The sequence below is a fragment of the Mytilus californianus genome, unplaced genomic scaffold, assembly GCF_021869535.1.
Source record: "Mytilus californianus isolate M0D057914Y unplaced genomic scaffold, xbMytCali1.0.p SCAF_6, whole genome shotgun sequence".
Classification (NCBI taxonomy): domain Eukaryota; kingdom Metazoa; phylum Mollusca; class Bivalvia; order Mytilida; family Mytilidae; genus Mytilus; species Mytilus californianus.
The window spans coordinates 93560290-93587185 of NW_026262712.1; the positions used below are offsets into that span (position 1 = coordinate 93560290).

Here is a 26896-nt window from a genome sequence, read left to right on the forward strand (position 1 = left end):
AGATTATTAACTATTATTCAAATATTTAAAATTGTTTTTGGCTTATAGACCAACATGTTAGTATAATATCTCAATATTCTCTAACTTCCTTGAATCCAACAACCCTCTGGGGGTTTAAAATCAAAACGCACATGCTAAATACGACAAATTTTTACCCTAAATATGCAGCAAAGAATATCTAAGGCAAATTTTACATCATTCCACATCCTTGGCTTTCAAATATTCGGCTTGAGTGTACATGAAGGAAATCCAGAAAATGTGTTTGACGGACGCATGATATTTAAAAAGTGTTGGTTTCTTTTTTTTTTTCTAAGGCTTGGGATTTCCATATTTTTTTCTGCTATATATTTCTCACAATTTCTATTGAGAAAGACATTTTGAAGCATTTATTATCATAATCAAAGACTTTTTTTATTTCACTGCCAAAAAATTTAACAATTGCTTTTATTCAATTTTACAGACAGAAGAAAGATGCCACTGAATAACCCTGAACAGAACTTGTTTCCTAAATTTATTCATCCAATCTTAAGCAAACTGATTTAATAGAAATAACAGAAAAATTCAATTCAACAAAAAATTTACACAATTTTTTTATTCCTGAATGTTGAATTTGAAGTCTGGACACAATTATAAACCAAGGACAGCCACGCTTCAACAGACTATGGAATGAAACACCTTTCACCTGTTTTTAACAAGAAATGCTTTATCTGAAATTTACATCTATGTAATTACGCCACTCTCAAATTTAAATGTTCTCATTATATTTTTCTGCAAATGTGTTATGAATTGTGAAACTAATAAACCATAAAATATATGCTATGATTGACATTTGGTTTGTCAGAATATTATTACTGTGGCTAATTTTACCAAAATACTTCAAGACTAATAAATTAAGATTCTTTAGTGGTTTTGAAAGGGTGGTCCAAAAAGTATAAGCTGCATAAACGGTTACTTGTTGTGATATTTGAAGTACCATGGAACAGCTTTTCTGGCCCATAATGTTATGTAACATTTACAAATGGTCAAAAAATGACAATATCTTTATAAATTTAAGGTGTCTGAAGCGCTTTTCTATATTAACCTTCATCAGCCCTTGAGGTCATAAAATTTTCGAGCACGATTATTGTACTCAGACTCAGAAATCAACCAATCAAAATATTGGATTTGATGTTTCGAGCACATTTTTATACTCGGAGTACTGAGTAAAGTTTTATGACCGAGGGCCAAGGAATGCAAAAACCCAAAAATTTGAAAGCCTACATGAATAAGTGGGGAATTAATTGCCAAATTATTTCAGAATATAAGCTAGTTTGCTTTGTTGCTAGTAAATATAAAATATAAATATTGCAATGTTCCTTGAATAAACAGATTGTCATTTTTCAAGTAAATAAAGTACCATTGAGCTATCTTTAATAATAAATAACATAAATGTTAATCTATCATAAGGTGAGGACAAACTGAGTTATCTCTCTTGATAAAAGGTCAGTCACAACAAACAATATCTTGACCTTTGCAGTAGAATAAGGTCAATCACTGATAACCCTGATGTGATAATACTGATTTATCATATTATATATATATCAAATAGTTTACTAACAGTATGTGCTGCCAAAGACTTCGATGACTCTGGTGAGACTGTCACTGCATTAGAAAATGGATTCACAGACAAAACTAAATTGTCTTTGAAAAGAGATTCCTGTCTTTGGAGGTTTCTTAAATTCAAAGAGTGCATTTAAAGACCAGGCATAATGTTCTGACCTGAGGAAAAGAACCTTACTTGTTTCTGACTTAAGGGTCTCTTAATGTCAAAGAGTTACTGTAATTAGAATCAGGCAAGGGTTTGGTTTGACCAGTGAAATATTGTGTTTGACAAGGGAATTCTCACAGTAAAAGAACTTGGCAATATATAACTACAAGAAAAAGATATAAAGACTAAGAAATGAACATGTACAAATATTTTTTCTGTCATTTCTTAAATATGGACAAACTTTTTGATAGACTGTAAATTTTACCAAGAGGTGTCTAACCTTTACTGGTCTATCACTTTTGCCTAAATATACTACATTTTTGTTTAGGGGCCAGCTGAACCCGCCACCAGGTGCTGGATTTTCTCGCTGTATTGAAGACCCATTGGTGGGGCCTTCGGCTCTTTTCTGCTCTTTAGTCGGGTTGTTGTCTCTTAGACACATTCCCCATTTCCATTCTCAATTTTAATTCCACTTCAAGATGTCAGAAATCTGTTAGTATTTGACAAATATACAGAAACAGACATCAAGCTGCTCCTTATTTAATGGTTGTTACAACAACAGTTATCTTTAGCAAAATTTTGAATCAACTGCAAATTTCAGGGTATCTTTTCACATAAAGCACTTGTAAGAAGTACATTTGTAATTGTACAGGCATATTCATGCATTTGTTAAAACAGTTACATGTTCGATGTCTTATGTTGTGTTGGATGTCATCATAAAAAATTACCCTGATTGTCACTGACTGCATATAAACTGCAAAACCACTGAAGCAGAAAGATGCAGAGTTGAAATGTGAGTAATTTGCGCAGTCATTCCTTGTAAAATTGATAATATATTTAATCTATTTTTTTCCACCCAAACAAAAAACAAACTGTTGTACTCAATAATTCTCCTTTAGGAAATTATAAATTATCTAGTATTACAATAATTTAATAATAAAATACTTTGTACGGAACTGAATCAACCCTGTAATACAATACAAGACAAAATATATTGCAAAAAGCTCAATTTTGTATGTCAATGCTTGTAATTTATATATAAATTTATTCAATTCTGATGTAAAAATTATGATTAAAATGAAATTAAACAGATGAAATCTATGAAAGAGGAAATTTTCTCTGTGAGATATCTCACGGTGTATTGAGTTACAACATTTATTTCTCTTACTAAAAATGATCAGGGTTTAATTTCAAAGGGAGATAATTTAAATCAGGTTATTCTATTAGATGTAATTTTATGGGTTGTTCACAGCTGGGGCCTATTGTGTATTATCTGATATACAAGAACATATAAACTTATTTTACATAAAATTCTAATGTAAATATTGGGTAATAAACAACCAATAACAACAACAACAGACAATAAAAAGCTTAAAATCTATCATTTCACAACTTTGAATTGGCTGTATAGTTATCTTGTCAATTTATATTAGGTCATGGTCAGTATGAATTGATGTAGGAGAGCATACAGTGGCCTGTCATGCAACAATATTGACAAATTCAGAAACCCCAAAATAAAAAAAAAAAATCCCTTAATGTCAAGTTTTTTGTTTTAACAATATAGCTCATAGAAAAATAACTTATACATTTTTGTTTTTTTTGAAGAATCTAAGATTTTCTGTCAATGTCTAAAGAATCAGAAATAACTGGTTAAAACATATTGAATCAAAGACGATTTAAGCTTCATCATCCATGTCATTATTAATCCAACTCCTACAATATAATAAATGATAAAAGTCACTGCCCAGACAGAAAAAATACAATTTTTAACTTGTGAGATTGAAACCTGCCAGTTGTTCTCTCACAGTTGAACTAATTTTACAAATGTTTTAATTATTAGATCAAACACAGACAGAACATGACAACATGGATGTTACATGCTGAACTTTACATTACATGGATGATGTCAATTTATCTACTTGGAAGTCAGACTTCTATCACTGAGATCCAAGACAGTTATTGAACAATCGTTTTTCAACAAGGCCAATTTTTCAATGTGTGATGTATCATTTATATGGTTGGTTGTCAAACAAATGACTTCAACTTTTTTTCCCAGAATTCAATTATCTATGCTTAGAAATTTTGCAATCTTACAAAAAAATGTACATTGACAAAGCCACTTGCCTATCTTTTCCTATTCAGTATTTTTTTTAAAGAAGTTATTAGGGTGATTTCATAAAGAAGATTAAGCAGGGTGTGAAATGATTTAAAAGAGTTCAGTTTTGTAGGAATGATCAAGCCTATAGTATAACATACATAAGTGACATAAAACTTGAATATGTTTTTTAAAAAGTCATATGATTGGCAAGCTGAGGAGATTTTGCAATGACAGACAACATAAACCCACAGTGGTAATTGAAGCTGCAGGAAAAGATTTAAAATTTAATTAAAATGTCAAAGTTATTATACCTTCTTCTACTCCAAAAGCATTCTTTTTCTTAAGTTTCATATATTTTTAGACATATTTTAAAACCTTATTACTTTGGATAATTCATCTTTCTAATCAACAGTTTTCTTGTTCATAATGGGACTTCCTTGCTCAAAACATACGAAGCATTTTAAGAAGTTATTAAATCATAATAGCTATAAATCTGTGCTTTAAACTCATCCTATTTTCTTACAGAAATGCAGAAGTTTTTACAGTCGTAATGTTACTTTGATTAAAAAAAAAATTGTTAAACTCGCTGACGATCTTCTGTAGTTCATGTTAAATCTATATGCCAAAGTTTTAAGATTAATTTTTTTTTATTTCAGAAAATAAATTAAAAGTTTATCAATGCTCAGGATTAAAATGCAATAAGGTGCAACAAATATTGATAACAGGCATGAAGTCAAATCTTCTACATACAAAAGATGTGAAACAAAACAAATATTGACTTTTCTTTCATAAAGTAACTTTCAATACTCTAAAAAAGATTGTACCGACACCTTTTGTTGATAAATATTTCCATTTCATATCTGTGGAAGTTCCTTAAAAGGCCCTACTTGTAAATTTTTCATATTTAAGAACCTCACACATATAGTAATTGGTTAGGTCGACTTTTCTTCCATTTGAGTAAAAAAAATATTATCAAGGTTGAATGTATACAAGGCAGAACTATAGAAATACTGATTTAGTCCTGCTGTGATCTGACGAAAACATCAAACCAAGTGCGATTTTGATCTGTCAAGTAATTTTTTTCTGATCAAAAGACTCACTTATACTAATCTAATGATTTTTTCAATAAATTATTGGGAACATAAAAGGATAAATTAAATATGAATAAATAAATGTGAAAATCAACTGTTTATAATCCTATAAAATATAACGCTAAAAAATAATTATCTAACATCCTCCTTTTTTTCTGCTCTTTTAAATATGGAATGGATCAATGATTAAGAGTTTATCAAGTTTAATGTACCCGATTACATTTTCCGCTCTCGTAAAGTCATTTGAAATGGCAGCGGTATTAACGATGTGACGACAAATAAAGGTACAAAGTGATGTAAACAATTGTCATTAAGATACAAAATGAAAAATTCATTAGTAATTCTGTGCTAGGGGGAGACATTACATTCCGCATGCATAACATGCACAGGTAGGAATTCACTGATAATTAAAAATGGAGGGTCAGAAAGGACTTATACTTGAGGTTTATTTTTTAATAGCTTTCTCAGTCACTTTGTTACGAATTTTAAGTGCATATCTATATCCTCTGTATTTACAAGCCATTAAAATATTTCTCAAAATACAATCCACTTTCTTTCAAATAAAAGTGTTTTTAAGTCAAGATTTTTTTTCCATTTTTATACCCTGAATGTATTTGTTTGCCAGCTCATAAATTTGGTAATAAAATTTTACACTGGATGTTCAAATCAATTCTATAGCCATAAAATAACATGTCATAAAAAAATCAGTCATCTGAATATCCCAAATTGTTGAACAGAATTATGAAAATTGGCAGAGATAAAATGTTACTAATTCATTCCACAATGGAATTCATGAAACCCAAAACCATGAAACAAGCCAGTGGGATGATGGTCAACAAAGTGAATAGCATCTATATGGCTTTTATAACCAAATTAATTGCAATCTGAACTAATAATCTATAAAACCATTCAACTAATGTATTTAGTGGCCATTGTAAAAAGTGAACATATTCTAAATCTATTTGGATAATGACAAAACTGCAGGGTAAAACACACATCTAATTGTCAATGAAGGGCATGATATATGGTATGTCAAATACAGCTATGGTCAATGAAGGACACTACATCAGCTTATTGTATAAAGGAGACTTATACATTGATATTTGGTATCAAGCTATTCAAATGCCAAAGGGTCTTCTGAATTTGGGTATAAGCACCAAGAAGTCCTCAAGTATTAAGTTATTAGTCTCAATTAATTGATTGGCTGATTTTTGGTGTGAAACCCCACTTTCAGCACTATTGGCTGTTTGTGGTAGCCAGTTTTTATTGGTGGAGGAGAAGCCAGGGTGCTCAGAGAGAACCCTGACCTTTCTCGGGAAAATTGGCAATCCTATAGGACAATTAAGATTGGAGCATAAGGCACCTGCTATATGCAAGGTTTGAATTCACAACCCCAATGTTGACAGGGTTTTAAGTGATTCAATAAATGAAAAATAATATACCACTCAGACGCAGAGGCCCCTGGTTTAGTCTGGAAGTATCATCATTCATATCAATAGGATGGGATAGAATACTGATAAGTAATTAAACTTTTTTATCATTACTTACATGTGTGACAAAATCTAAATTTTTTCAAACATGAGACTTAAATGTATAAATGTACTGATATTGTATCTTGTACATTTTGATTTTGAGTATCAAATGATTTCAGCTATGATCCAGTTGTTCTCTTAAGAAACTCTGTGGATATCAGTGAGAGACTTATCCACTTAATCCACTTAATCCATAATACTTTTAACTGTGGAAACCAAACAATTCAGAGGTTGAAACCTGATTAATATCGGCCATCCTGTAATGTACTCAGCTTCTGTCAACACCTCATATTTGTTGACTAAAACAATATTTTAAACACTTAACCAGAGGAAACAATTCAAGTACAATCACTTGTATGTAGTAATTAAATTATACTACTGTTTTAAAAATAAAAAATCAAATGGGAAACAAGCATACTATATAATCTTTGTCCAAAATTTAGTGGAAAAAACCTTTCTAATGATGATCATGCAATGCATTGAATACCGGTAATACTCAATCCAAGATAGCACCACCCAAAATATTTAAAATACAGACATCAACTTTACAGAAATTGGAGTGCAAAGTTTTTGTCAGGTACAGAAAATGGTCATATTACATTTTAACCTATCATCTCATTATCGTTCAAATCACTGTTGGTGTGAAATTATAAACATTGAAAATCCACCCAAAACAGTCTGCATTAAAATAACAAAGACTTAAATTCCTGTTACAATGTTTTCATTTTAAATTCTATTACAGGTTAAAACATCTTATTATAGGAGTAATTGCCTGACTGCTAGCTGTTATCTATTTGCTGAAACCTTCATATTTCATCAGTAATTATATATAAATGATGACTGACGGGGGATATTTGATATAATACCTTTTATTTCTTTTCATAAATATTCAAATTTGTAGGTGACACAATATCAGTTCCAGAATCTTTCTTATTCTTTTCTACAATTCTTTGTTTGGTTAAAGTAGGTGTTCTCTGACTGACTGAGAACTTGAGTAATTTATCTTAAATATTCCTGATACTGACTTCTCTCAGGCTGCTGTCCTCTTTAATGTTTTTTGACAAAATGTTTTTTAAACATCAAAAATCTTAGTGGAAAGTTATTGTCAATAATGCAATTATGCTCGCCAATATTTTTACCATTATAGATATTTATACCCCTTTTTTCTCCAACCCTGGACCCCCCTCCCTGACTTTTGGATTATTTTTTTTCTATAGGAGTTAACTTTACCCTTTCCAAGTCATTTTGTGCATCAGCTAATTGTACGGGTATAAAATATATATCAGACGACAATTCTTAAACATCAGGTACAAAAACAATATTCTGTTGTGGTCAAATCAGCAAAACCATTAAGGAGTTTTCAGATACCATGGCAACCAATTTGTAAACATTGTTGGTACATGTGGCAGAACTGTACAATAATTAAAGACTCACAGTATCCAATTTTAAATAAGATTAATGGCAATCTTAAGGTTGACTAAATGAAATTAATTGTAGGATTCCACTGCAATCGCAGGTAGTTCAATAGGTGTGTAAAGTAATTAAAGGATGAAATTTTCTGCATTGAGATTGGAAGAAATAGACAATGAACATTCAAATCAAAATGTTTTGTATGATAACCATTATCACGGATCAGAAAATCAGAAAACAATTAGGAGTAATAGAGAAATAACAGAAAATAGAAAATAAAACCAATATCACATGGAAACATCTCCCAAGAAAGACATAAATTTTCATAATAACAGTACAAGATTAAGTTTCAACAACAATTAAAGCAACATTTATTCATCTTTGCTTTTTTCACTCATTAATAGAACGAGTGGAGACTGACATGTCATGTGCATTAGATTAAACATTTTTCTATCTTAGCTTTTTTTTAATTATCAATAAAAAAATATGACTATTCTTTTATGCCAATCAGAAATCGATAAAGTCTGTAAGAAAAAAAGCTTTAACACATATAACGGCGGATACAATAATTAGGATCCTTCATTAAAATGACACATTTATTTATTTAATATCATGTGACATTACTTAGTATATTAAGGAATAATTATGATTCAGAATTTGTCATATTAATTAAAGAACTGTCCAGTTAGACAAAATCCTGTCAGCCAGTCTACTGATTACCAAATACAAGAAATACTGATCTACATGCATTTGTATGCTGCCTTCTTGTTAAGTTAAATAGAATGTTCAATTTTCAATTTTTTACTTTGGAAAAATATTATGTCTTCATAGAAATATCCTATCAATTATTGATAATTATTAGGGTCACTCATTGGCTTATTTTTTGGTTTGATACAAATCTTGAAACAGACGCGAGCAATGATGATACATGACAAACACACCAAAAAAAAAACTTAAAAAAGAAGAGTATTCTAAAATTGTAAATTTAGCCAACATGATTGAGATTAAAATTTTAAACACTAAAAATGAGTGGAAAAAAGGTAAAACAAGGGGGTCCATACTCCCAAATGCATGTGCATAACATGGCCAATGCAAATTTATGGATCCCAATTTGATGGTCAAGGTTGGAAATTTTATCAAATGTATAAATGCTGGTTTTAGAACTTGTTTTGAAGATTCTACATCCTTGGTTTGACTACACCTCACTAAATTGGAACTATATAATAATCTGCAATCTCTTGTAAGGACTAAATCGACTGTAACAATTGTGAATAAACCTAATCACTTCATAAAAAAAAACATTTCTGTTATACAGCATCACATGTGATAAATCTCATGTTGGTGACAATTAGGCATTATACTTGTTTACTATATCATTCAAAGGAAAAGGGTACTACATATAATTATTTAATAATAGGAAATACTTCAGCTTCCAATACTGCTCAATTATTTCACAAGTAATCATTCACACTATCACAAAAATCAAATTTTATCAAAATTATTAGACGCTTTACAAACAGGCTAATGAAGCTGAGAAAGATAAGTTTTGAAGATTACGAAAACATAATCATAACAACCAAAAACATCAATCTATAAAGTAATAAGTATATATAATATAAATAATTTACTAAGAATAATCTTTTAACATATATTATATCTTCATAGAAAATGTCTATTTATATATAATTGTAATGGCATCGAAATGGAAGAAATTATAAAATATGTACTGAGAATTCCAAAGTAAATCACTGTCAGAGGTGATTTTAAGTGGGGGGCATACTGATCATAGTGCCTCCTTAACAGAAAAAATATCAGTTTTGGGCAAATTTTGGTCAACAAATTTTTCGCCTCAGACCCTATTCTCATAGCTTGTTTTATCATTATAGACATTAATGCCCCCATCCTCTTTCCTAAAACCATAGATCCCCCCCTGCATATCACATGCATATTTTTTCAGTATATTTTTTAAACACATTATATAGTATATTCTAAAAGTATATATAAGTGACCCTACTAAGTATTAGTCATGAGCAAATGTCCTTATTAGTTTTGGTCAAACTTTGATTTTTTTTCTTTGTTCGAATGTCAAAATTTATAAAAATATTCACTAGGTATACCTAAAACATTGCACTATTTCCGTCTCAAAGTTTCCCTCCAGTCACAAAAATTAGATCTAACCTAAACAATATCATTAAACCCCATTGAAGAAAGAACAAACTGACTCAACGCCAAAGTGACAAATATATTCTTTTTTAACCAAAACAGGATTATGATATGGTACAATACCATTAAAGAAGCTTAACAATTTCGGGGGATTAAATGTTAGATTAGTGACCTTTACAGTTAGAATAAATGTATAGTTTCTTAAAATATTTACTCTGCATTATAAACAGTTTAAAACAGTTTAATAATTTAACATTTTATTCTGAGATAACAGTAAACTTTCTAACGTGATCGTCAAAACTTTCCCCACAAAAACAATGATTGCACACCTCACGATTTAAATATTTTCATGAAAAACTCTCTTGAATAATATTTTTTCTCATAAACAAACAGATTATAATGTGTAATTTACTATAATTCACTGAGAATGATAGATGTTGTTACATTATTTAACAGTCTAGTAACAAAGAAATCGTCACAAGTTCTAATGGTCGAACAAAAACAAAAATTACTGATAAATTTGTTTTTTTTTGCAAATGGGATAAAGATAAATGGAAGAAAATTATTGATACCACTCGAAAGGCCTCTGGAAATTTGGAACTATTTGCATAGTAATACCAACACTGATGCAAGATCGAAAACATTAAGTTACATTCTATAAGATAAAATTGAGAATGAAAATGGGGAATGTGTCAAAGAGACAACAACCCGACCAAAGAGCAGAAAACAGCCCAAGGCCACCAATGGGTCTTCAACACAGCGAGAAAATTCCGCCCCCGGAGGCGTGATTCAGGTGGCCCCTAAACAAAAATGTGTTCCAGTTCAGTGATAATGGATGTAATACTAAACTCCAAAACATATAAATGAACTAAAATTAAAAATCATACAAAGAGACAGACTATAAATTACCACTTGTTAAATTTTCTGGACAATTTTCTCTTTTTTTTTTTTCGTCTTTTCATACCTTTTGATTTTTTTCTTTCATTTGTCAGGTCCTAATTTGTCAATTCATCCACACTTATCCTTTAGTTTATTTTTTTCAAGCAATGAGGTAAGAATATATACTGTGTTATTTATCAATGATAATATGTTTAATATTTATGCGAGTGCTGGGTCAGTACTTGAAGCCTGAGTGAAACAGGGCAGTATTATAAATTTATATATTGTTGATTTTGCTCTGTATCAAATATCATGAAATGAACATTTAAATATTTTAATGGACTTAAGTTAGTGAATACATAGTTGATTATCTTTGGTCCATGTTTACAAATACTTAAATAGCTGTCTTAAACCCTATCATCAAATACACTTTATTTTATATGTCTGGCCAAACATCTAATACACAAGAAAATTAGCTTTTAAAATTCCAAAAGTTTCTATTTCAAAAGGAGAAAAATCTTGTATCTATTTACTTGTATACATAATGTTAAACATTGTTTTATCACCATAATTATGCAAAATTATAATATTTAATTGATTCTTTATATTTAAAACAAAGACTTTTAGAATATGTAATAGCGTACCTTTCAGGTGAAATTGATTTATGAAGTAATAAAATAATTCATTTCATTTCGTCAGCATGTTTCTGTGGTTTTTGATGTTACATGTTGCAAGTTGTCACCAACAAACGTTAACAAACCTTAACATATATCTGAACATCATTAATTATGGCTAATAAACTGCAAAAAATATTAATGTTTCCTTCTAATACACGATGATGAGCCATTACAGAACCCTAAACTGTATTTAATGTATATTTCTATTTGGACAAAAATTGTTGAATGTTCTAGTTGTGGGGTTTTTAAGGTAGATTAGTGACTAAAATCTAATTCATTTATCATTCATTATAGTTAATTATACTTTTCTGAAAAGCAGTAAAAAGTTAAGTACCAGTACATTCAAAATTGAATTTTTAAAATACAGGATACTGTATTTTTCATTAAATGTATACATCATATTGGAGAAACCCAGTTCTTGGTGAATTTCTAATCTAAAATATGAATAAAAGGAGACGTTGGTATACTGTCAATGTGAAAACACAGACAGCAACCTAAAATCACTTTAATATAAATATTTAATAAGGAAGTAAAATGTTAACTTGGTATATATCCATTATTGTTTGTATATATATATTTCATAATGCAGTGTAAAACAGACAAATCTGCAGTAAAATTCTCTACAATTGTCTCCCCTGAGATTGATACTTATATGTATTAGCATCAATTTAATGAATATGTGTACAAGTTTTAGAAAAAAAATTAGCATATGAACTATCTATGATAAAGTTGGAAGATATGGGGGTGTATACCAATAATTCAGGAAGCCAACAACATGACCATGGTTTGATTTTCATTTTGAGAAGTGAAGTTAAAGACCACAGGAATAATTGACATTCAAATTAATAAACGTTCAAAATAACTCTTATTTTAAAAAGTTATTAACGGTACAGACAGCTCATGCATTTTTTTTTTTTTTTCAAATTTAATCTAGAACTTAATCTTATATTTTATACTGACATTTTTTTATTATCAGGAAGTTTTACTGCAAAAAACAAATATGTCCAGCTGTTTAAGTTGACTTCAATCTAACATTTAAAACCTGTTAGGTAAGACAAAGATTTATAATATGTTATATCTGGTTAAATTACAGGTATTTGATCTACCAAACATGCTTATACATTTGTTAACACATATCTTATTTCTACTACCCTGCTTAATTCACACTTTGAATTAAATACTGTCCCTTATATTTAAGCTCAGCCGTGTTGAACATTGCTGCACTTAGAACTAAAGTAAAGTTTAAATAGATGAATAGGGAGCAAGGTTTTGGGCACAATCTAAAAGTGAATATTCAGCAGCGATAAGCATATGTTTGACATTTTTAACCATTTATTATATCAATAATTGTCCATTAAAACATAAAAATTAACTTTTAACACCAGCAGTGTCTAGTACAGCAGTGTTTTGTTTGAAATCAACTTCACTACAGGGTTGTGGCACATTGAACTATGACAAAGTGTTTTGACTTGTATCTGCCAAATGTCAGCGCAGCAATCATAATAATCATATATAATATATTTTTAGAAATGATCAATAATACTGTGTATTCTGTGGGAATTTTTTCAAAGAAACAGAAAAGATCACAGAACAATGTATGAAGTGGCAATTTCCCCATGTTTTCTCTTCATTTTCTTTTATCTGAATTACAAAACATTTTCCAGACTTCTAAAATCAGCTTAAGGTAAATAAAAGATTCCAGATTGGTAAACAATTTAATTCTTACTAAATAATTAATCTATTTTATATTACATAACTGGATTATAGCCAATAAATTCACTTGATTTCTTTCCCTAATTTCACATGATGAAAGTATTACAAATAATTGTGTCCAATTCATGAATTGGTTAATTGAAAGATTTCAACACCTATTGTTATAAAAAGAATATGACTAATATCAATAAATAATAATATATTTAATTTAGGGATATTTTTGCATGCACATTTATAAAATTGTTCAATTTATAAATTATAATTAACAATTCAATTTAATTATAATTAACAATTTAATATAATTATGGCATGAAATAAATTTGAATATGCTAATTTTCAGACTTTGAAGTCAAAGTCAATGTGAAAGCCAAGATTTTTAAAAGTAAAAGAAATTCAAAACTTTTTGGTTGAAAATAGTTTTATGTTTTATGTTTATTCATCTGTATAATACAGATTTTATCTCTATCAAAACCAAGGTAAAACTCACCTTTAATATAAACTAAAGCTTTCAACATTTTTGTAAAACTGACATAAATAAAAAATATAAATGGCACACCTTGCATGCATTTTAAAATCCGTCTTTTATTTTCAAGATATGACATCTAGTTTTTTTTCCCATAATTTGTTAAGGTACAAGCAAAACGTTTGTTTACAGCAGAGTAGAAGTAGACAAGTATTGAAGTAAACATATAAAAATAACTTTCTATATCTATTGAAAACCATACATCAAAATATACAAATCAAGTACTCACAGGGAGTTTGTTTGGTTCCAGTATAGATAATATGTTTGGACTCTTTGATTCGAGTGCACCTTTTGAAACATAAGAAAAATTCCAGTTGCCACTATCACAGAATATACGTTTGTTAATTTCCACGACATTTTGAATGAAACTTGCTAAATAAATTCTCCAAACTTCACAAACAGCTAATATATACACTCAATTTATGTTTTGGGTCACTGTCAACTCATATTTTCACGTAATTCCAAACTTATTGATATTTTTTATCCCCATCTTTCAGTTCTCATCTTTCTTGCTGTCACTCAAATGTTTTACCAGTATATCACGTGGGAATATACCTCTCTATGGGAGGCAACTCTTGGAGTTTTTCACCTGTCAACTTCTTTAAATATATCATATGCTATTGGTTATTTAACAATGCATTCCAATGACTGACTTCATAGCTGAATAACTTTTAATGAATATTATAATACACCTTGCGTTAAGTCTATTAGTCCACTTATGTCTTACACAAATGTGTGTCTCTTTGTGTGTGTAGTAAATTTAATTACTTTAATACAAACGAGTTTCTTCCTTGAAAAAAGGAAATATAGCTTACGAAGAAGGATTTTTACAAAGAAGACATGTTTTTCAATGTCTTGTCTTGTTAATGTTTGTTTTATCTTTTCTAGTCGGAAAGCGTGCTGTTTAATCTAATAAAACAAAAGTTAACATCTAACTAAATTGGTGATGTTTCCTGTCATATCGAGTTAAACATTACATCAAATCACTTTTATGTTGGGGGTTCCACATTTAAGCATTTGACATTATGTTTAACTAAGTTTATCCAGTATTTTCATTATTTACTTTGAAAATCCTCGGGATGAAATGTACAAGTTTCGATAGATCAGTGACGTAGCTTGAGCCTTATTTCTAGTGAGGCAAATTATATCAAAAGGATTGGAACTCATGATGAATCTTACTTGTTCGAGGGCAAAACTATGGTTAGGCAGTTGACTCACTGCCTTAATAGAAGCTACTCCATTGTGACTAAGCTTATGTCTATATTCGAACTAACTAGCTTAACACCCATCTGGCAAAACAATCGGATGAATATACAAATATAACATGTAATATAGCTCACTCATTTCGCTTTGGTTCCAGTGGAGGATTCAAAAGGGGCTGGCGTACGTCATTTGATTGGAAAATGTATCATTTCTTTAGCATAAAATCGGCCAAAAATATACAGTTTTCTGGAATTACGAACCCTACCTTTATACAATACTGTGTTGTTGTTGATGATAGATCCATCCAGGGAGAATCTTATCGACATAGCAAGACGCTTTCATTAAAGACCTGTCTTAAACAATAAACGATTGCCTCTCAAGGAGACCATAAGCGTTCATGAAGTTTTCAGCTTTGAATAAACGCAATTTAAGTATACTGCTTTGCCCGAGGTCTTATATAATATTTTTGGTTGTATTTGTTTTTTTCTTGACTGATTATAATTTCAACACATATAAACATATAGCTGGACGCATAGCTAAACAATTAAACGGCAGATAAATTGCAGTGGCGTATCTCCCGTTGAGGTATTCGGGCAACTATCCGACCAACATTTTACCAAGAACAAATAAATATAAAAGAAAAATGAGGTATAAAATGTATTGTATAGTAAAGTTGTATAGTACGATTATCCCAAACATTTTACTGCTCTGCACTTTATAATACACATATTCCATATTACTAATATATAGACAGAGTAAAAGAATTCGCTCCTTTTGTTTCGTGAAAATTGCCAACGTAGATGCAAATGTCATCTTTAAGATAATGGAGAAGTTATACTTTGTAAGAAAAGTCTCCGTTTTAAAAAAAAGCGATACATGATGCTTAATTCATTTTTGTTTTATCGACAACGCATTTGTTACGTTTGATAGATGTTTTTTAACAGACAGTGGACATGCCTAAGGGAACCAACTGCGCTCCTCTTACCAACACGTTTCTTTGTTCATATAAGACAGACTTCATAGTTAATCTAGTTTTAATATATCCGTATTTCCAGAAAAGTGAATATATTTTGGACGGTGTTATGCTAAATTGTTTTATTTATTTTTCAATCTAACCCTGAATCCGTCACTAGAGAGAATGCGAGACAACACAACACTTACAATTTCAAGATGGAACTCATGATTCCAACTATCAGTAATTGATTATGTAATAATGTTAAACTTTTCTTTGTCAATGAATAGTTATATACAATCAAATAAATACCTATAGTAGTATTTATTAGGTAAATAAGTAAACTTACTGTCATGGGATTACAAGCCATTTTAGCCAAACGTAATAGGTAGAGAGTAAACTTACTAGAGGACTGGCAAATAAACTAAAACGACCAGTAATTTAAATAGAAAGACTAGTAATTTTAACTAGAAAGACGTGAGAATTAAGAAATGTACTCGTTAGAATTTCTCCTTTGCTATATATAGGTTAGCTAGTATATTCATTGGGCATTTCTGTGTACAACTGCATAAAGGTAATCATTCGTGATTATCAACACGATATAACAAAACTACTTCAACGATGGACTGGGCTTATAGAAGTATGGTAACCTGGATTTTTCCCGTCCAACAGGTATACCTGTGCATGCTTATAGGAAGCAAGGATTTGAATACAAATACAAATCCTTGACGAAAGGCGTCTGTTTTTCTTTGCGGGATGTACCAATATGTAGACCCGTCCGGTCGCAATAAAAACGTTAAATCGGATGCCTTGTGTACGGAGAGTCATGAATACGCTCTCTTCGTAATAAAGAACATTACACCAACTACTTCAGGGATTCATAGGAGGCATGGTTTCAGCCCCTCCCTTACAAGCCCTCTTTCAACTGCAGTCGAAAATCCTGCCCTGAAATTCATCCTGGTAACCACAATTTGCAAAACATATATCTATAGACTATTGTTAATTTTTTTCTCGTTCTAAATATATGCATAAACAGTGTTCAATGTAGATTCAGCAAGCAGCAATCGAATCAAACCTGCAAAAAGAGTGCCTTTTCAATCATCTCATCAAAACCAAAGGTAGATCAAATTTAAATTAATTGTACTTGGGTCTTCATCTTTGTATTATCACAATTAAGGAAATGTCATACATTAGGAAAAGAACAACTCGACTGCACAAAGACCGCAATTTTTATAAGATTTAGTGGTCTTTTATTATACTGATATTTTACTTATTCCCGTAATATTCCTATGAGAATGTACGTAATTATTATTTTATTTTGGGGTTTTATATCGACAGATTTCCTTAATTATTACTTCGCTGTTCCAAGCAAGGCAACAAAATATAATACGCAGATTAAAGTTATATGTGACACAACACCACTGATGATGATAGTTTTTATCTCAGAATGCCCTGCCCGGATGGACCAAAAGGCTTTTAATCAGCTACTGAGTTTATTTTTGAAATCATTTTGAGAGAGAGAAAAAGGGAAAACAAGATGGTGAAAATAAAACATATTTTGATTTTTTTTTTGTTTTAAAACACTAGTCATTTGCAGGGTTGTTTTGCACTTAATTGAAATCAAATATAGCCCGAATCCACAGGCACTTGTCTCTAAACAAAATCCTAGGTATATACGAAAATAAATTGTAGAGACAAGTCCCTGAACCTTAATCAGAGGGAATTCTTGGAAGTCTCATTCTTTTGGATTTTGAAATCTATTATTTCCATTGAAGTTTGATTTAACATTCTTATTCTATCATATATTCATGAGAATCGATATTATGACATACTAGCTTTCTGTGTATCAATTAAAAAAAAACGTATTTAATTTTTGTTTACAAAATCTTGATAGTCCTTCCAAACAATCAAATGTAATTTGTATACTACTTGCTTTAAAACCCAGATCAACACTATATTATATCTTAATAACTATTTCTTATGATAAACCTTTTGCCGAAAATCGTTGTATTATGTTCAAGTTTAGTTTAGACATAATTTATTTACAGAAGTAGCAATAGGGATTGAGCACAAGTTATAACAAAATTAGTGACGTCCTCTCCTAATTATGTTTTATTTAGTTCTAAAGGGACTTTTGACATATAAATGCCAGCAAAGCTCATCTTTTGTCGATTTTTTTTTAAAGATTCTTGCAATACATATAGCAGTGTTGCCACATTATGATCGTGCCTTGTGTTGAAAAGGGGATGTCTTTCTAAAGATTATTTTGAATTTTCCATTCGGAAAGAAACGCTTTATCATATTGTTTGTGTATAATGTATTGTTTTATATGAGGTTCTTATCTCTGGCTTTGTTTATATAAGATGACCAAAAAATGATTGACTTTGACTCATACAAGGAGACGTAGATATTCCACAGAAATTTATTGAAGAGGTGTTTTAAGATATATCTACAAATGTCGATAGTTCTATACAAACAAAAGAACAACTTTTAATATTGCTTGAAAATTAATCATGAATTCAAGAGGGTAATTTCACCATCTGACAATTGAACTTAAATCACGTTATGCAGTTTGCAGTTGGTTTCGGGTTTATGACTTAAATCCCGTGGAATGCACACGAATCACATGTTTGACTTAACTATGAATTGTCAAATTTAAAATGTTTGTAGTTTGTGTTTTTAATGTGTCATACTTTGATTGAAATATGAATTTATTATCTGTAATAATCACTTGAGGGATAATAAAATCTTGGTTATAGCATGTACCTATTTGAATGCATACTAACTTAACACTCCGTCTGAATAAAGACCAAATTAAATTAGTCACTAATATAAAAACCCATATGGCAATTAGAATCCCACGATATTTTCGCGGTACAGACATTAGGACTCTCGGTGGTGGTTTTAAAACCAAGTCCAACAAATACAATGAGCCCTGGAGACGAGCCATCATGCAGTGGTATAACTGGACTTTTGTGTCTTCAGATATATAAATATAGACCAGAAAATTATCACGATTACTCCTAGTATACTAGATATTTTGTCACTGGCAGTTATTCACCGAACGTCCTTTGTGGTCAGTCGGGCACTATAGTACTGTCAACTTTTATTTGTTCATTCTAAAGAAGTTCCCCTGGACACTTTGTTATAAACAATGCCATAATATCTATTCCTGTTGGAACAAATATTCTATAGCCTTTAATCCGTTTGGAACAAATACTGTAATATATTTCCAGTGAAATAGTATTCCAGAATATTTCTTCCATTTGGAAGAGAGGCGAAAAATACCAAAGGGATTCATAAGTCGAAAATGAACTAACAACGCCATGGCAACAAAAGAAAATGACAAAGGGACAAACAACAATACAAGAAACACAACATAGAAAACTAAAGACCGAGCAACAAGAACCCCACCAAAAACTGAGGGTATCTCAGGTGCTCCGGAAGGTTGAGCAGATCCTGCTCCACATGTGGAACTAATAGTACGAAGGAACTTCTATTTCGTGACAGTATTTCCCTAGTAGTATCCATAGTATTATCCACCAAAGTAATGCTGCACCAAACAAACGAGCAATTTCAAAACAGTGGCCGACATATTTTAATTAATGCTAATTTTTTATCATACCCGTTCTCTTCTTCTGACAGGTTAATAGGTAAAGGTACCATTTTTTTTGTTCTGTTTTTCCCCTCTGACAATTTATAAATCGATTAGTCATTTTTTTATGTTTTAGATGAATGGTGATATTATCTTTGTTGTAGAAATTATTTCTTGTTTTTACTGAAGACTAATATATTGCACATTGCGTGCCTTTACTAATCTGTTACTATTTGTTTTGTTTAAAATTTTGAAATTGTTTTTCGTGTTTTGTGTGTGGTCTATACTTCTGTTTTGGGAACATTTTTGTCACTATATAACCACAGACTAAACAAAAACTGAACCTCAGAAAACATGTGTTACTTTGTGTTACAATTTACTTGGCACGAAAATAATACAAAGGAGGTTGATGTATGCTAAATGTTACAAATGACCCTTATGTGGTAACTTAAAATAAAACATGAGTTGAATGCACTTTAGAAAGGTGAAGCGAAAAATAATTAACATACAATTATATTCTAATAAACTTCATTACAAAATATCTTATGTGTCATATTAAGATTTAACAGTTTCTAATTTCCTTCATAAAAGAGCCCCAAGCATCGACTCATAGCAATACAAAAACGGAAATTATCATTTAAGAAGACCGCAAAGGTGTTCTCTTCTCAACTTCTTTTCAAAATCCAAATTTAAATGTTGTATTGAAAATATTGTATGTATTCATATTTATTGTGTGCGCATTCCACAGTGATTATATTGAATATCTACTGGTTAATTACATGTTCTTGTAACGTCATCTTGCAATTTGCTCTATGTTGTGTTTTGTGTACTGTTGTTTGTGTTTTGTTCGTTTTTCGTTATCTGGCATGATATTGTCAGTTTGTTTTCGGCTTGTGAGTTTGATTATCCCTTGTTATAGTTCGCCTCTCGTTTTAAATAAATGTAAAAGATAAATACTTATAACATGTATCAATTTCAAGCGAAAGGAACAACCATACACATTGTGCTCACGAGAAAATCACATTATAGTTTAGCAGGAACTTCACAATTTTCGTCTTTTCGCCATTTTGCATTTTCGCCTTTTCGCGGTTTCGTCGTATTTGAACTAAGGTATTTAAACATTGATTTTCGTTTCATTTGGTTTTAAAAAAAAAGGTTAAAAGAACCTTAAAAATCAAGAAATCATTACTTAAAATAAAACAGATAGAAGGGTCGTAAAAGCCTAGTCCATCCCGGAATAAACAAATTTTAGACTTATTTTTCCGCATCTGTTTTATATTTTGTTTTGGAAGAACGTTCTTTTGGGATAAAATAAATTTTAGCTTCGCATGCTTATTTATTTTTTGGGGGAACATGCATTTTATATTGCAGAATATTCATTTTCAAAATCCTCCTGTCCCGTCCGAAAATGAAATGATCGTCCCCTAAAGAAAATTGAAAGTTTCATGAAACATCAAGCGAAAATGCGATCCGCATACTCGACGTGATCGCACCTGGCCACCACACATTGTCACGTTAATAGAAAGTTTGCATCAAATGTATACTAACGTGTTGATTTGGTGGTTTGAAAAATCAATGTGATTCAAATGTAGACTAACGTGTTGATTTGGTTTTGTGATTCAAACGTAGACTAACGTGTTGATTTGATTGTTTGAAAAATCAATGTGATTCAAATGTAGACTAACGTGTTGATTTGGTTGTTTGAAAAATCAATGTGATTCAAATGTAGACTAACGTGTTGATTTGGTTGTTTGAAAAATCAATGTGATTCAAATATAGACTAACGTGTTGAATTGGTTGTTTGAAAAATCAATGTGATTCAAATGTAGATTAACGTGTTGATTTGGTTGTTTGAAAAATCAATGTGATTCAAATGTAGACTTACGTGTTGATTTGGTTGTTTGAAAAATCAATGTGATTGAATCACTGGTGGAAAGCTTCAAAGAGTTGTGTGCATAATTTAAAACCATATTTCATTCATTCATAAAAGTATGGTGGTGATGGAAAACTAGAAAAACCCAAAGTGTTGTAATGTGCTATTTTGTTTTCATGTATGCCATCAACCCCATTGGGGTATAATAGGTATTATTTTCAAATAAATAAATATAAAATCAAAACAGGTTAAACACACATCGTCCTCATCATCTTTGTCGATCTTTCTTTATCCCCTTGTCTGTATTTCAGTTCAGCTTACTTGTGATATAAGCCTTGTATACCTAATGCATGCTCATTTTAGTGTTGTATTTAAAAAATAAATGCTTCTTATTATAAATTGATTGGGGTGTAAAAACGTTGACCAAAAGCACAGTTTGTATGTTCAAGCGCGAAAGCATCTCTTTTCACGTTTTAAATGGGATGCAAAATTTACTTGACTAAAAAGACTCTTACATTTATACATCTTATAGAAGACATTTGGTATTCAAATGAAGCATCATGATCAACAGTTAAGAGATCATGTCAACTTCTTAATTATGGATAATTGAGATTGAATTCTCTCCCTTTGCATATATATGAATGCGAAATCATATTTGATATTAATATGTATTTTGATATTTATAAATTTGATCTGTGGGCAAAACATCAAAACTTATTCATTATTATATTTCAGAACAAATTAAAGGCAAACTAAATTTTTATGGTGATAAGTGATTAACATTGCATGTTGTCTTTCTGCAAGTCATCTACACGATCTATTGTTTGATTATGTATGCCTTCAACTCGGAATTTCGTCCCATCTTAAAAAAAAAAATAATTGGGTCATAGAGCTAGATTAGTACACCTGTAATAAAATAAAATTGGCAAGTGTTACCTGTTATCATTACCACATAGTTTTAAAACATACGTAAGAGCTCGTTGTAACACTTTTATAGTACTTGAAAATAATACTATCCAGTCAGGTTATCTCCAAATTGTTAACCATTATCCAAACATGCATATCAGAGATACGAGATTAATGACAAAAGTGGGCAATAATTGACATACCAGGATGTGACAAAAAACGCGAAATCGCGAAATGTTTTCGTTCTCTTGATTTTGCGATTTCGCATTTTGTGTCTGCGTATTTTGCGTTTTCGCCTTTTTCCTATTTAAAAATATTCAACGCGAAATTGGCCGCGTCCGTCTTCCACACATCATTGTACTAAATATGGATTTCTAGCTCACTTACTCAGTGTCTGTCTGAAATATTAAGCTTCGATTTATACAAAAAAGTAATACCGTGGGAGCTGACACCTGATAATACAAAAATAAGAAGATTTGGTATGATTACGAATGACACCACTATCGACCAGTGACAAAGACGTAGAAGTAAGCAGCTATGGGTCACCGTACGGCCTTCAACAAAGATCAAAACCCATACAATTCTAACAAGAAAACTAACGGCCTGACTTATGTACAAAACAATAAACGAAAAGCATATATGATATACAACACCAAACGACAACCACTGAATTACAGGCCCCTAACTTGAGTGATGGACTGCTGCATAAATGAAAAATATCATTATTTCTTCAAAGGTATTTGAAATATGACGTCAGAATTGACCTATTTGAACAAAAACTTTCCACCACTTGAGCAAAACATTTGTATATACATGTATTCCTAAATAATCTGTAATACTCAGAACAAAGCATTATTACTAACTTATGAATTGCTTGCAATTTATAACATACAACCACTTCAGGTAAATAGATGTCAAAGTTCAGATTACGCCTCTAAATCTTGTTAGACTAGAAATGCTCATCTTCAAATACCATAAACATTGACTTTAAGCATCATACTAAAAACCTGTTTTGTCGTGGTACCCTATAGATCTTCTTGTCCAACTGAAGTATAGTAATACCTACGCATTTTGAATCACAATTCAAGGATTAACTCTCTAACATATACGGTCAAAGTTCTCTAGTCCCAAGGGTGACCTTTTTATTGAGGTTCTACAGTACCTCATTATATGGTTTACTTCCTAGGATAGTCTTCAGGAACAGGAAGCCTACTTACAAGGTTTGTGGACATACTTGACAAATAATTTGAAGCTATGACCTGTCACGCTGATGCCGAACAGTTATTCAGATTTTGACAATTATATATAGTGTATCTTTTTATTTTCGAGAGGGATATTGGGATGTACTATTATGTATCAATATTTAATACAAAGCAACAGTTGATAAACAGACATCTGATTAGTATGCATGGTGTATTATAATGCGTAATCAGATGTATGTCTAGCAACGTGGCTTTGACACAGATCAGAATGAGAACGACGACACAATACATGTTGATGTAATGGTGATGTGCACACTCTGTATACCAAACACAGTCTACATGGTAGCAACGGCAGTAGGGACCTGGTCAACGGGTTTATTATTGACAACTACGCAAAGACAAACTTACCAACAAGATGGCCAACACAAACAAGCAGTGACAGCCTGCAGTTCAGTGGTTGTCTTTGGTTCAGGTCTGTCATATTTGTTTTTCGTGGATTGTTTTTGTAGTGAATAAGGCCGTTGGTTTTCCCGTTTGAATTGTTGCTCATTTTTCATGTCGGGGACTTGTATAGTCGACTAGACGTTATGGGGTTTCTCATTGTTGAAGGCCGTACGGTTGCCTATAATTGCTTACACCCACTTCATTTGAACTCTGGTGGATAGTTGTCTCATTGGCAATTTTACCACACCTCCTTATTTTTATAGTGGAGACGACCCATAATGTAGACAACATTGCAAGCAAGATCATCTCGCTGGTGCACAAATGCAACCATTGTCCTCTTCTGTATATTACACAAAAACTTACCTTAAGATTTATTTCCGAACAGTATATTTAACGTCAGTATATATGTTCCTGGATTTATCAAATTATGTATCGACCTTCAGGATACAGACTTACCAAAACAACTACATGGCCATATTCACCTGCTACATCAACAGTCAGGGAGACTATAATTTAACTGACACAAAACTCAGCAACGCCACTGCAAACTCAAACACTCACACAATCAACGGTCATCAACTCAAAATCAGATATATGACAGGATCTGAATGAGCAGCACTGTTTTTGCACCAAGAAAGTTTTACAAATATAGCTGCAAAAACAAAGAAAGCCTCGTCAGTCAATTAATCCTTAAACGAAGTACCATTCTGTATCAAATAAACCAAGCATCATCGTTGTTTTAGGCCATGACCAGACAGAAACATCAGTAGTACGATGTTACAAGTGTCTCATCATAGATCTTGAATCATCAGAGATCAACAAAAGCCCAGTTGTTGGACATGCACTATTCAAGAGTTTGAAGAACCCCTACACATTGGGATAATTTTTTCTTATGGTAGACATCTTGCCGTACATTACGAGCCTTTTATTAGTGTTCCAGAAAAGAGATGTTATTCTTGTTAATATCAAGAACAGTGTAGACAAGACCACCAATCGACTGGAGAAGAGAAATACTCAAACCGGACCTTGGATACTGAAAGAACATCAGCTACAGTGGCAGATCCAGAACTTTTCATAAGGGGGGGCACTGACTGACCTAAGGGGGGCCCCGCTCCGGTCATGTTTCAGTGATTCCCTATATAATTAACCAAATTTTCCCACAAAGAGGGGGGAGGGGCGGGCCCCCCTGAATCCGCCTATGAGCTAGATAAAGATGTCAACATCACACAAACAACAGTAGTCGATTTTGATTCAACAGTCACACAGCCATTCTAAGAAACCATGATAAAAGAACATAATAGATAGAAATCAGATTGTTATTCTTATTGACACAGACAACTTAGACAATATATATGGTTACACAGAGATAGAAATCAGATTGTCATTCTTGACCTCACTGACACAGACAACTTGGACATCATATATGGTTACACAAAGATAGAGGCATTATCATAAAAGTTTGACATTAACCCAGAAATCGTTCTTATGTAGTGGCAAGATTTCATTGAACTTATAAAAGCCAGATACCAACAACAACGTTCCCTACCTGAATTGCACTGTTCCAATCACTAGAACACACAGATCTCAACTTACAGCAGATATATCCATTAATCTCTCCAGGTACTACAGCTTTCTCCACAAATAAAAAATTACCACCATGATATAGCTAATGTCACTGAAAGTGGCTTTAAACACCAACAAAGAAACAAACAAGAGCATGTGTCCATACGACACCATGTCCTGCTCGCACTACTACAATATTTCAGTGAACCGTGATATCGGAGTCAAAGTCCTATTTGGAATATATTAGAAACAGTTCATAATAATCAACATTGTCCACAGGACACCATATCCAGCTCGCACAACTACAAACATTTCGATGTTCATTGAACCATGATATCTGGGTCAAAACCCTATTTTGATTATCAGTTCATAATAATGAACATATGTACTAGGTTTTAAGAGGATGTCACAAAAAACAACTTTAAACCAAAACTTTAACCTATTACAGTTCCATTCAGTGAGCTTTGAAATATGGTTATCAACCCTAATTTGGCATACTGTGGATTCATTGATATGCATGGGGTACCAATTCTTGTTGATTTCAGGATTAAAGGGAAATCAGGAATTTTAATGTTCAACAAAGTTATAATTAACTATAGGCTTGTATACAACTTTTTGCAAAACCACAAAATCAAATATCCATGAAAATACCATTTTCCCTCAATCCAACAAAATTGGTACCAATGAAAATAAATGAATCCACAGCATATATTAAATAGTTCACTCAATAATGAAAATGTGATCGAGGTTCAAGTGGATGTAACCGCAAACTACTTTAAACCAAAACTTTAACCTTATAAGGGATGAATGGAAGAGCAGACCAGAAAACATAATGTCCCTCTACTATTGAAGGCAGGGCATAAAAAACAATCTATGCACAAAATTGATATTTAATAATCTTCATCAAATAAGTTAAAGCTGACTAGGCACTAGGCGGTATCAGTTTTGCTCATAATTGAAGGTTGTACATTGACCAATAGTTAACTTCTATGACATTTGGTCTCTGGAGGTGAGTTGTCGCATTGGCAATCATACCGCATCTTCTTATTTTTATAAAGACAAAAGTTAAGAGAATCTTAACTTCATAAAATATTCAAGGGCATTAAAACCAAAGAGATTTTTCCACATCTCCATATTGTTTTCTTTCTAAACAGAATAGTCAAAATCTGCAAATTTACAGCAAGAATGTATAATTTCAATAATGGCAGGACAAAAGCACTGGTTACTGGTTCCCTCTAGGACTGAGTTCATCAGCAGTGACCCAGTCATCAAAGTATGATACCATTTTCAGTGCCCATGGCATGTGATTCTAGATAACCTTCAAG

The 26896-nt window shown here is 31.5% G+C and overlaps 1 protein-coding gene across 1 annotated transcript in view; it reads right to left on the bottom strand.

Annotated features, from left to right (window-relative positions):
- Positions 1-14406, bottom strand: part of LOC127706986 (ephrin-B2-like) — a 141738-nt gene extending 127332 nt beyond the window's left edge. The window contains exon 1 of the mRNA XM_052211747.1: positions 14063-14406. Within this exon, the coding sequence (XP_052067707.1) occupies positions 14063-14190 (128 nt within the window). The 5' untranslated portion in view covers positions 14191-14406. The remainder of the gene's footprint in view (positions 1-14062) is intronic.
- Positions 14407-26896: the final 12490 nt, after the last annotated feature.